An 11956-nucleotide genomic window follows, 5' to 3' on the forward strand; every position below is an offset into this window, starting at 1 on the left:
TGATTAAAGGTAACTGTTTTGTTCCCTGAAAAGTCAGTGACTCATGCAGGCATAGATACTGCTAGGTAATAGTGTCCACCATTTCCTGGAGTGCTCAGACATTTGTTCCAACAAATATCCTAGCTTCTAAAAAGTATTAATTCTATCTCTACCTTCCAAAAGTTTAGCTGTAAGTGAAGCTGACTTTGACCCACCACAGGGAAACTTCTTCTGAGTAACAGAATCTGTCTGTAGCCTAGCACACTCTTATAAAACTCTTTTTTTTCATTGTATATCTTAATGGTGACCCAATGGAGAAAGTCAAGTAAAGTCAACAAGTATTTTTTAAAAAAATATTTTATTTACTTTATTAAATATTTCCAAATTACATTAAACATTTTTAAACATTCATTTTTTTTTTTTAATTTTGAGCTCCAAATTCTCTCCCTTCCACATTTATCCTGCTCCTTGAGAAGGCAAGAATATGATATATATTATAAATATGAAGTCATGCAAAACTTATTTCTATATTAACTGTGTTGGAACAGAAAACATAAAACAAGAAGAAACAAACAAGAAAAATAAAGTAAAAAAAAGTATGTTTCAATCTGCAATTAGAATTTATCAGTTCTCTCTCTGGAAGAGATAGCATTTTTCATCCCAGATCCTTTTAACAAGCATTTATTACTATGTGCTTGGCATTGTGCTAAGTGTGGCGATAGAAAGAAAGGCAAAAACAGTCCTCCCCTGAAGGAGGTCCACAGTCTAATTGGTGAGACAACATGCAAATACCTAGGTACAGACTTTATACAATATAAATTAGAGATAGCCTCAGAGAGAAGGTATTAAGATTGAGGGAGACTGGGGAGTGCTTTGTGCAGAAGGAAGGACTTTAGTTGAAAACTGAAAGAAGCTAAGGAGGTCAGAAGATGGAGATGGGCAGACAAGAGTTCCAGGCATGGAATTTCCCTGTCAGGAGATAGAATGTCTTGTGTGAGGAACAGTAAGTGGGCAAGTGACACTGAATTATAGATTACATAGGATAGAGGGTAGGGAGAATCATGTAAAAAAGATTGGGAAGGCAGGAAGATATTGGCTTATGAAGGGGTCTAAAAGACAAACAGAGAATTATATATTTGATCCTACAGGTAATAGGAAACCCTTAAAAGTTCATTGAATAGAGGAGTTAGATCTGGGGATTCCTTTGACAGCTGAGTGGGAGCTGGATTTGGAGCCAAGATACCTGGGTTCAAATACTATTACAAGACAATACTAATTATGTGACTATCAATAAGTCACAATTTCTTTAAGCTTACAAGATCAGACATTTTAAATGAGTTGCCCATCGCAGGGAGTGTATTAGGCTGGATTTGTACTCAGGTGCTCCTGATTCCCAAAACATGGATCATAGCTATTGTTCCACCTAGAGCAGTACTTTGCATCAGAATGTTGGTTACTAATAATTATCATATAGAAAATGCATATTTTAAGATTTCTCCAATTGACCTTAATGAATTTCCTGAATAGGAGTCTATTAGTTGAAAGTTAGGAAATTATAATTAACAGACACTAGATAGGAAATCCTTAAATATGTTAAAAAACTTAAAAAAAAATTCAGTGCTGCAGAAAATCTTGCAACATATGGAGATGATGAGACAGAAACTAGGGGCAGCTTTCAACCTGCACAATGTTTTTGACTTACTCATTCACTCAGGCACCCCAAACAGAGTTGTCAGCTACTGAACATCATCCATAACTATGTGTGTGCGGGAGAAGGGGAGGTACCTAGAGGTGATGTGGAAGTATCTTAAAAGCAAAAAACTCAGTACTGGCTATTCAAGTACTCAATATCCCAGCTGACCATAGGGGATGGGGGAAAAGAGAGAGAGAGAGAGAGAGAGAGAGAGAGAGAGAGAGAGAGAGAGAGAGAGAGAGAGAGAGACAGAGAGAGAGAGAGAGAGAGAGAGACAGAGAGAGAGACAGAGAGAGACTAAGGTAACTCCACTAAATTGAATTCCTATGTAATTAGTTCTTGATTTTAATTATGTGAATCAAACTATTAAAAAATTCCACCTATTTCAGCTTCTATCTTAAGACACTGTGTTAGAATGTCTTTTTTGAATCAAAACTTGGGTTCAGGTTTTGCCTTTGACATTTATTTGTGTGAGATTTAATCTCCCAATGTCCCCTAGCAACTAAGCCTTATACTGTACTTGTATTAGGGGTATCAGGGGAGGGAATTTCCACATTGAGAATTACATTAATGAAATCTTAGTTCTGGGAAGATAGATGTTTTAAACCTCATGTTCTGAAGTGTCTTGAGAGAGACTGTAATAAGAATCCTGAGACTTAATTCCTTTCTCAACTCTATGTTTTCTGATTTCTTAGTTTTTTTGAGCAATATTCATCATTAAAAACAAGCACCACCACTACCTCTGGGCACAGGTACAGAACAACCACAATTCATTAAAACAGAAATGGCAGTGATTGGCACTTATTAAGATCAGTGAAACTACAGTTTTCAGAAGATGAGCCCTCCTAGGAGCTAATAAAAATAGATGGAAGTATATGAGGGACAAAGTTCTCAAAACCTTTGTCCCCCCAAAATTTCACATAATTATTTGTAATCATACTTATCATCATTATCCTTATGATTGCTTATAATTGTCATGTGTCTATGGTTATAAATTGGATGTCAGTGGAGTACATGGATACAAAATTCAATAGATTACTAACCAAGCTGCCCATGGGACCCTCAACCTGGCTCAGTATGTGAGAGCTAATATCTCACTCCCCATGGAAGCTCTGAGGAATGGAGGAATAACTCTGACTCAGCTGAGGGTTAGGGAAGCTCTTTTAGGCTCAATATAGGAGTCCCTGAGTGTTAGGGGAGGTCTCAGAAGATGCTCTCAAAGATATGGTCATTGTTGACCTTGTTGCAACATCATCATAACCAAACAATACCTTTAATGTATACTGTACCTGAAGACAGCCAACCCCAGAAAAGTCACTATATGTGATTTTCCTAGTGGTACATACAACACAGTAGATCACAAAAATAGACTTAGACTCACAGAGAGCCACCCAGATAATTAGAATCCTTAGAGCTATAGAGGTCTGCTACATAGAGTTCTCACCTGATTCTCTTGTTCTCCCTCTTTACAACAAAGTTGTTTGGGGAAGAAAAGCTGGATTTGGAAAGAGTAAATCTACCTTTGAATTTCCACTCTGTCACTCACTAGCTTGGGATACAGTAGTTGCTGCCTTCATGCTACATAGATCCATTGTTATGCCTTTCTGAATGTGCTAACACCTTGGAACACTGAATGAAATTTCTCTTAGACAGGGTTCTCTTTCCTTCACTTGAGAAGCTGCTCTTCATCCCGGGACCATGGGCAGGGATAAGGATGGGAGCAGCAACAATAACAACCAGAGTCATGGCAGCTATGCTGGTTGGAGTGGTGATAATAGGAAAAAGTAGGTTGCCAATATCCTGAAGATTGCAAAGGGGAGAGTCAAGGTCATTGAATTAAAAGGACCACCTGTAGAGGAGACACTGCAATTCACATGCTTGTGTGCCCTTCAATTTAATTCTTAGCCTTTCTATTTTATCCACCACAAAAGATATCAACTGAAGGCAGTCGGGTGGTAGATTGGTAAATTCACCATTAAGTTATTGAGAATTGAGATAGGAACTTCAAATCACAATTGACCAGGCAGCTTCCTCCCTATACAATAACCCTAATTCTATTGCAGTGATTTGTATTTGGTAGAATGCTAGTGCTTGGACAGGAATAGTTCTAAACATAATAATAAGCACATAATGCACTGCCTTGGAAATACCTATTATTGAACACAATGCAGACCTAGGCATAGTCCATGCTCTTTGAGCTTACTTCCTCAGGGATGTAGACAGATGTGAATGACTTTGGGAAAGGAGTGAGTCCAGATGAAGTCAAGGCCAGAGGATAACACAGTTATGGGCTTTATGATGAGCTGAACTTTTCGGTCCTTTTTTTTGGGGGGGGGGGGAAGAGAAGGGTTGCTGGTGGCCTCACACTGGGTTCAGGGAAATACCAAGTCTAGAGGAGGGATGTAGAAGGAAACTGGGATTTTGTGGAAAGAGTTGAAGGAATACAATTGTTGTCCGTTCCTATAATCAGCTTTAGTCTTAGCTGTCTACAGGAGATAAAAGGAAGAATCGGTACTACAACCCTCCAAGCCAAGACTAAAGTGGGTTAGGTTATTATATAAGCCCTTCTGGAGAAGGGAGGAGGTCTTTTATTTTTGTGGCTTTTGCAGCAGCAGCAACAGTGGCTCAGGTTGATTTAGAATATGGATGACAGTGGCCTGGCTCCAGCCCATGACTGACGAAAGCTGCTTATCCCTCTTGGTTACCATGGAGATGAGCAGTAGCAGCAGCAGCAGCAGCAGCAGGAGCATAGAGGCTGTCAGGGAGAGAATCAGCAATCAGGCATCTGTGGGGGTCTGCAGGAGGAAGGAGGAGGCAGAATCGGGGACACACACAGCAGACATGGACTTGCATTGTGACTGTGCCGCCGAAACTCCTGCAGCAGAGCAGCCCTCTGGGAAGATTAATAAAACTGCTTTCAAATTATTTAAGAAGAGGAAATCGGGTGGCACTATGCCCAGTATATTTGGGGTAAAAAACAAAGGGGATGGGAAAAGCTCGAGTAAAACGGGGATGGTGAGAAGCAAGACTCATGATGGATTAGCCGAGGTGTTGATGCTGGAAAGCAGCAAGAAGGAGGAAGCGAGCAGCGGCGGGGGCAGTGCCGGTGGCGGGAGCGGGGACCAGCTGAACGCGGATACCCACCCCAGAGCTGCGGTGACCACTGTGAGTTCTCTAGCCAACAGCTCCGTGGCCAAGTCTCACAGTTTTTTCTCGCTGCTAAGAAAGAACGGGAGATCCGAGAATGGCAAAGGAGAACATGCAGATCAAAACAAGGCTGGCAGCAAACAAAAGAAAGGGCTGAAAGGGATCTTTAGCAGTATGCGCTGGCATAAGAAAGATAAGCACGGAAAGGAAGAGGAAAAGGAGGAAGCCTCCGAAATCCAGTCCAGCCTCATTCTGCCCGGCTCGCTCACAGCCAGCCTGGAGTGTATCAAGGAGGAAATTCCCAAACCTTTGTGTGAACCAGAAAACCTCACCAAGGAAATTAGAAAGGAGCCGTCCTGTGAGTTCCGGGGGGGAGAAGAGGGGAACGCTTCGGTGGACAAGCCCGAAGTGAGGAATTCTGGGGAGTCACTCAGCCCGGTGTTACATAACAACAAAAACACTCGGGGAGAGGATGCCCCCGGGCATCGGCACGAGGAGAGACCCCGAGAACCGCGGGAGCCCGGGACTGGGGAGAGCCAGGCAGCCCAGGACGCGGCCAGAACAGGTGACGTTCCAATAAAGACTATCCCCCTTGTTGAACCTGGGTGCAACAGTGGCCCTGACACTGCTGCCCCTGACCCTTCCTCTATTGATCCACCCTCAGAGCCATCGATTGATCGTATTTGTTTGATGTTTGCTGACGTCACTTCACTGAAAAGCTTTGACTCTCTTACAGGCTGTGGAGATATTATTGCGGACCAGGAGGATGAGGCAGGTGCCAGCTGCGACAAGAATGCCTCTGGGACGGGCAAGCCAGCTCCCTCCAAAAAGAACCCCAACATGGTGGCCTACCAAGGAGGAGGGGAGGAGATGGCCAGCCCAGATGAAGTGGACGACACCTACCTCCAGGAATTTTGGGACATGTTATCCCAGACAGAGGAGCAAGAAGCACAAGAGCCCCAGGGTGTCACCGCCAAGGCAGCAGCGGGAGCCGCAGCCAAGGAAACCAAGGTAGCCCCTGAATCCTCCAAAGATGGCAGGGTGAAGGAAGGAGCTAGGGATGGCTCCTTGGTTAAAAGGAGTAGGATTCGCAGAATTCCCATTGAGCTACATCAGAAGGAGGATCCAAAGCACAGAGAAAAAGAGCAGCAGGAAGGTATCCCCAACAGTGATGAGGGCTACTGGGATTCTACCACTCCTGGCCCAGAAGAAGACAGCACCAGCAGCAGCCGGAAGGAAGGGATCCCCAGGGACAGCTACAGTGGGGATGCTCTGTATGATCTCTACACAGATCCCGAGGAAAACCCAGTAGGTCATCCCTGTGATGAAGAGGTGACCTCCTTGTCTCGCTCCAAGCCAGTGTCTCCAGTAACCATAACCTGCCCCCTGAAAACACCCAGCAGTTTGATCAAGGACTCCAAGATTCCCATCAGCATCAAACATCTAGCTTCCCTTCCTGCCAGCCATCCTGTGGTGCACCATCACCCGACCAGGAGTGAGATCCCCAGAACAAAAATCCCTGTTTCCAAAGTGCTGGTCCGGAGGGTCAGCAACAGGGGTTTAGCCGGGACCACAATCAGAGCCGCAGCCTGCCATGAAGGTGCCAAAAAGTTGTAAGGCCTTAAAGGTCAAGAGAGAGACCACACCATAGGAATGGCAATTTCACTGGAAACCACTAAGGAAATTTTTGCTTCATTTAAGGAAAGTCTTCTAGGACAGTCTCTTCTATGTAGCCCAGGCTGGAATTATTTATGTTTTTTGGAAAAAGGGATACAGCCTATATGAGAGGGGGGTGCTACCCATCAAGTTCCCTTCTCAAGACATCAGTGAAGATTCTTCTCAAGCACTTTTTTCTTTCTTTTTTAAACTTTCTATCATGTTTTGGGAAGCACTAAACACTTGGATGGAGATTATGTTTTCTTGCTTTGCAGAACAGGACCTTAGCAAACTTTTAGCAAGCATCTAGCCATGATGCTAAGTTGTGCCAAGAGTTGTCCAGAATGGCCAGGGTACAGCTCAAAGTGCAAAAGAGGGCCTCTCTCCAGTATACTTTTGTCTCTTTTTCCCCATGGGTAGGAGAAATTATTCTCTGCGTTACTACTGTATGGGGGAAAATCACAAAGTCGAATGAGCCAGGTATTTACCCAATGAACAAAGAGAACCAGTGATTGGCCACAGACGTAACTTGTTTTTTGGTTGCTAGCTATGAAAAGAGATGACTTTCTATTAACAGAAGTATATATGTGTGTCTGTATATATATGTATGTATTTATATATGTGTATGTATATATGTGAGTGTGTGTATATGTATATGTATATACACAGATACATATATATGTATGGTATATATATATATTTGTTGGTTTAGATCAGTTGTAATGAGGAATAACAGACACATCTAGTTCAATGGTGCAGACACTTGCTTCAATACTCATCCATTGTAGAAACCAGGATCAGGGAAATATTTCACTAAATGCCAATAGACAGTACTTTTTGCATTTATAAAATACAGCACTCTTCATGTGTAGATAAATGCTTATTTTGCAGTTTGACATTTTATAAAATCTGTCAGTAAAACCTAAAATTGAAACATCAGTTTTTATAGCGAGGCAAGATAATTGTCTTAAATCGGATTCTATCCTTTGATGTAAGGCTGTGAACTCAAGCAAATCTGTTTGTTTAAATGGATTCTTTTCCTTTAGTCTGTGGCTGTTGGTGGGAGGTTGGCTTGGCTTTGCCTGTGTGTCAGAATTCTCTCACAAAACCCCAGTTTTCAGGGGTCTGTTAACTTGGCTTGAAATGTCTTTGGCTCCAAAGTCAATTCTCAGTCAGAGGAAATGAAGATGGGGAGCATCTAAAGAAAACAATGAAAGGGAAAAAAAAGATTTATCTGGCTGTTTATGACATTTGGCTTTTGTTTTTAGTTTTAATGACTGACCCAGGTGACTCAAAATATGAAATTGTCAAATTTGTGTATAATGAATATTTTTATGCCAAGATTTTTTTTGAAAGTGGCTTCCCTATAAATGTGTATTGTCTAATTTTTCAAAGAGGAAATTTATTTCATAAGGACTTATCCTATGCCTATTTATAAATTTGGATGATAGATTGAAACAGCTCCTACAATGCCATTAAGGTCTAATGATTAAATAATATGCATTTTGAAACAGATTATCCTTATTTAATCAATAGACCAGAGTGTCTGCAGGGAGATGTTTCAGTGCATCAGTATTAGACAGAGTTAAATGAAGCTATAAATATTTAAATGATGTAAACACTTCTGCATAACCACACGTTTACCTGAGTGCTTTCATATGTGATTAACTGCTACTTGCAAACTTTTTTTTTACTGTATTTTTCTGCTTTCTAAATAGAACAAGAAGGAAAGTTAAATATATGATAACACTTCTGATAATATTAAGGACCTGATGCAAAATATACCAAGATAGAGGAAATGCAAATCTGTGTCAGAATCTCAAAGCAGGTTGCTTCTTTTTAAAAAACCTGCTAACCTGCTTTAAGGATAAGGAAGAAGTGATTTCCTTGGCTTCTTAGAATCAGACCCCTGAAATTTTTGCTTTCTGGCATGCATATCCTTAACGTTATTTTGAAGTAATGTTTTAATATTTAATTTCCTTCTGCTGTCTATATGTGTGACCCTGTTACCCAAAGTCACAGCCTTAAATATACTGTATGCATAACCACACACAGAAGCAAAATATCTTCCTCCTGCTTATAGATGCACAAGTACACACACACACACACACACACACACACACACACACACACCCTATTCATATGCTCATTTACTTAGCCATGCATAAATTGACAAAGAAAAGCTAATTGATTCCCTCTTTGAAAGATTCTGACAATTGTTTTTGGTTCAGGAAGGAGGTAGGTTGCATTTGACTGGATACTGGCTGCTAGATTTTAGAGCCTAAAAATGTAATTCACTCTCTCAAATGAGTGCAGAGAACATAATTTCAATCCTAACCAAAAGACAAAGAATCTTTCTTTCCATCTCATTTTCCTCCCTATACAAGTGATATTCTCCTTTGCATGAATACACAGAAAAGATATATCTATCTACTTGTACAGAGAACTGGAAATTGAGGGGGAGAGAGAACACTGGAGAATTATGGTACATTCCAGGGTTGGAGGGACCAGATCTTAGAGTTATAAAGGCAAAGGTATATCATTTAAACCCCCGGGGAAATACATTTTCAACTGAGAAGAATTTATGATCCACTTCTTCATTCACTTCAATGGATTTGTATATCATGTCCTCTTTGTTATAAATAAGGGCAACTTTACTGAATGACTAACTAGCTATTCAATATTAAAGATATTTTTATTTCTTTCTTTCCCTTTCTCTCTATCATTTTCTTTCATGTTTCTCACTTATTTTGCTCCCAACGAATTCTATGTCTATCAATTGAAGGAAGGAGTAGAGTGATGGGGTGTATAATGCCTCTGTGACTATTTACTAAGAGGGCACTGGGGTGGTAAGAAAAACATGGTCAGTCCTTTTATAGACATGGACAGGGACATTTCTGTGAGGCTGATAGCCAATTCCTTGTGTATACGAGTCTAGTGATTTCATTTATTAGTCTGTGAGATTATTTTTTCTAAAGCTTTTCCATTTTCTTGTAAATCCTTTGAGTATGATTTAATTGCCTTATAATGACTACATTTTAAATAATGGTTATAAGAGGACAGCAGAGCTGAAAGCCGATATACACTAGAATGATATCATTTCAACATTCCTGACATTTTCGACAAAGAACTGGGTAGGTCTAACAGAGTGAATATGCAGCATTGCTTAGTAGAGAGAATGCTGGACTTGAGCATCAGAAAACCAGACTTAAGAATCAGGAAGATTTGGGGTCATATATATACCTCTCACACACACAAGGTATGTGACCATGGCATTGTCCTTTAATCTCTTGCAATTTTAGTTTCTTCAGCTGTAAAATGGGAGTAACAATATCTGTTGTCCTTTTTTTAGGGTTGGGATTGAGTAAGATAAAGCTCTTTGCAGATTTTAAAGCATTATATAAATGTTGCTTTTTAGTCAATCGACAATTATTTATTTAAAAACTCCCACTATGTGATAGGTATTGATGGTGGTTGTTATTAGAGAACTCCAAGAACTGGTTGGTTCTGTCACTCCAGGTGAACAGCTAAGCAATTTAGTGGTCATCAGTCCAATGAGTTGTCTGACCTGCTTTGCTTTCTCTTCATAAATACAACCTGTTATTGCACATCTCTATGACAAGTATGTTATTATATGAAGTAACTCTCTACTTGGGCTGTAGTTGTTGCTTTAATGCCTCATTTGACAATTTGGAAAAACTTTTTCCCGAGGCTATTTTCATGACCACAAGAAGAATGTTCCATTATGATTTCAATGGTATAGGAAAAGAGCATTAAAGGCATATTTAGATCTAGAGTTCATTTTCTATAAGTAATCTGACCTTTGGAATAATAACCTGCTTAATTCCTGTGAAGCTGGTGACTTCCTGAATCAAAATTTCCAGTCATTAGTCTTGGAGGGAGTCTTCAATGACTTGCACCCAAATGAGCAACATGTATGGTATCTACCGCCTCAATAGTCACCAAGGTAACTACATCCTTTCAAGTCCCCAGGATCCCTTTGTCTGAACTCTGTACAACTTTTCATTATTTCACACTTAGCTTAGGTCCATGCTCAAATGGGAAGCTAGCCAGTCAATGTTCACCTTGGATGGAAAAACAGATTAAAATTCTATTAGTATGGTGGATGGGAGGTGGGGAAGTGTAATTCAATTTGCATCTGATCCTCCTAAAAATACAGTCTAAAGTTCAAACATTCAAAAAGGAAAAAGGTAAGGCAATATTAATATCAAGACAGAGTTCTTCACACAACAATGCATAGCTCTGTGGATATGTAAAATACAAATGGTTTTTTTTAAGATTTATTTTAACAATTTTTATGGAACTAATAATAATTATATATTATTGATGATAATAATGATAAATAGTGCTTTTAAGTTTGTGAAGCACCTTACATATGTTACTTAATTGATATTTTTCCCAATAAATTGGCCAGATAGATGCTTGACTGAATTAATTTCACCCATCAATTGTTTTGGAGATATGTCTCTTTAATTCTGTAGTACTCTTTCTCTAAAACAAAACATTAGATAATCCAACAGTTTCATTCTGGCAGGAACCAACTTTGAAGCTCCCAACTCTTTTAAAGGACAGACTCACTTCCTTTTTGTTTCAAGCAACCTAGTATTAATTACTTCAAAGTATGTTGCAGTGATCACTTAGTATGTAGGCATATCATGAGTATAAGAGGAAATTGGCAGCTAAGTCCAGAATATTGATTCATTAGCATGTTTTGTGAAATCTGAATAGTGCTTTGTACTGCATGGTACTTGGAGTTTCTGCTTTGTATTCCACATATGTGTGGGACTTCCTTTCCTGGATATTGTATGGGCCTTTGGTTTGATCATTAGATTTCTGGCTGGAACTGAGACTTTCATTCCTGTTTGTCTTTCTTCAATTTGTCCCAATTGACATCATCATGAGATTTGCATTTCCTAGAAAAATCTGTGTCCTTAAAATTAGGAAAATGGCATATTCACTCTCTTATTATTAATAGTGGGCAAGTGGTCTTATTGCCATGGGGAGCAAGGAGGTCAATTCCATGCAACTGAACACACATTTATTTAAGAGCCATCCTGTGCATGGTGAGAGGTGGTCTAGCAGGGGGTAGATGGCTACCCTAGGAGTCAGGAAGACTTTATATATACTAGCTGGGTGGCTACAGGCAACTCTAAGATAATAATTTGTGGATTAGTTGCCAATTTTCATTGAAGAAAATTTCCACATGGGGAATTCCCCATTCGTGGATGATGAAATAATAAGTCTAGATTAAGATATAAACAACTTTATATTGGGGTTACAAAGACGCAAGCTATCCCTTCCCTTGTGGAGTTTATAATCTGCTATGCAGAACCTAGGCTAAGTGACTTCCTGAAGAAGGAAAAAAGCAAAAATTTCAAAGGTTCCATACCTCACTCTCAATCTGGGTTAAATAGAGGAATGATTTCCCCATTTTATGTTTTCATTCTCCCTTGTGGAAAT

At 39.9% G+C, this 11956-nt stretch overlaps 1 protein-coding gene across 1 annotated transcript; it reads left to right on the forward strand.

The window, feature by feature from the left end:
- Nucleotides 1–4318: 4318 nt before the first annotated feature.
- Nucleotides 4319–10940, forward strand: AMER2 (APC membrane recruitment protein 2). The gene is made up of 2 exons (XM_074303638.1): nt 4319–5384; nt 5556–10940. The coding sequence occupies exons 1-2, from the start codon at nt 4319–4321 to the stop codon at nt 6434–6436; spliced, it is 1947 nt and encodes a 648-aa protein (XP_074159739.1). The 3' UTR covers nt 6437–10940.
- Nucleotides 10941–11956: the final 1016 nt, after the last annotated feature.

Source organism: Sminthopsis crassicaudata, chromosome 3 (assembly GCF_048593235.1).
Source record: "Sminthopsis crassicaudata isolate SCR6 chromosome 3, ASM4859323v1, whole genome shotgun sequence".
In the NCBI taxonomy this organism is placed as follows: Eukaryota; Metazoa; Chordata; class Mammalia; order Dasyuromorphia; family Dasyuridae; genus Sminthopsis; species Sminthopsis crassicaudata.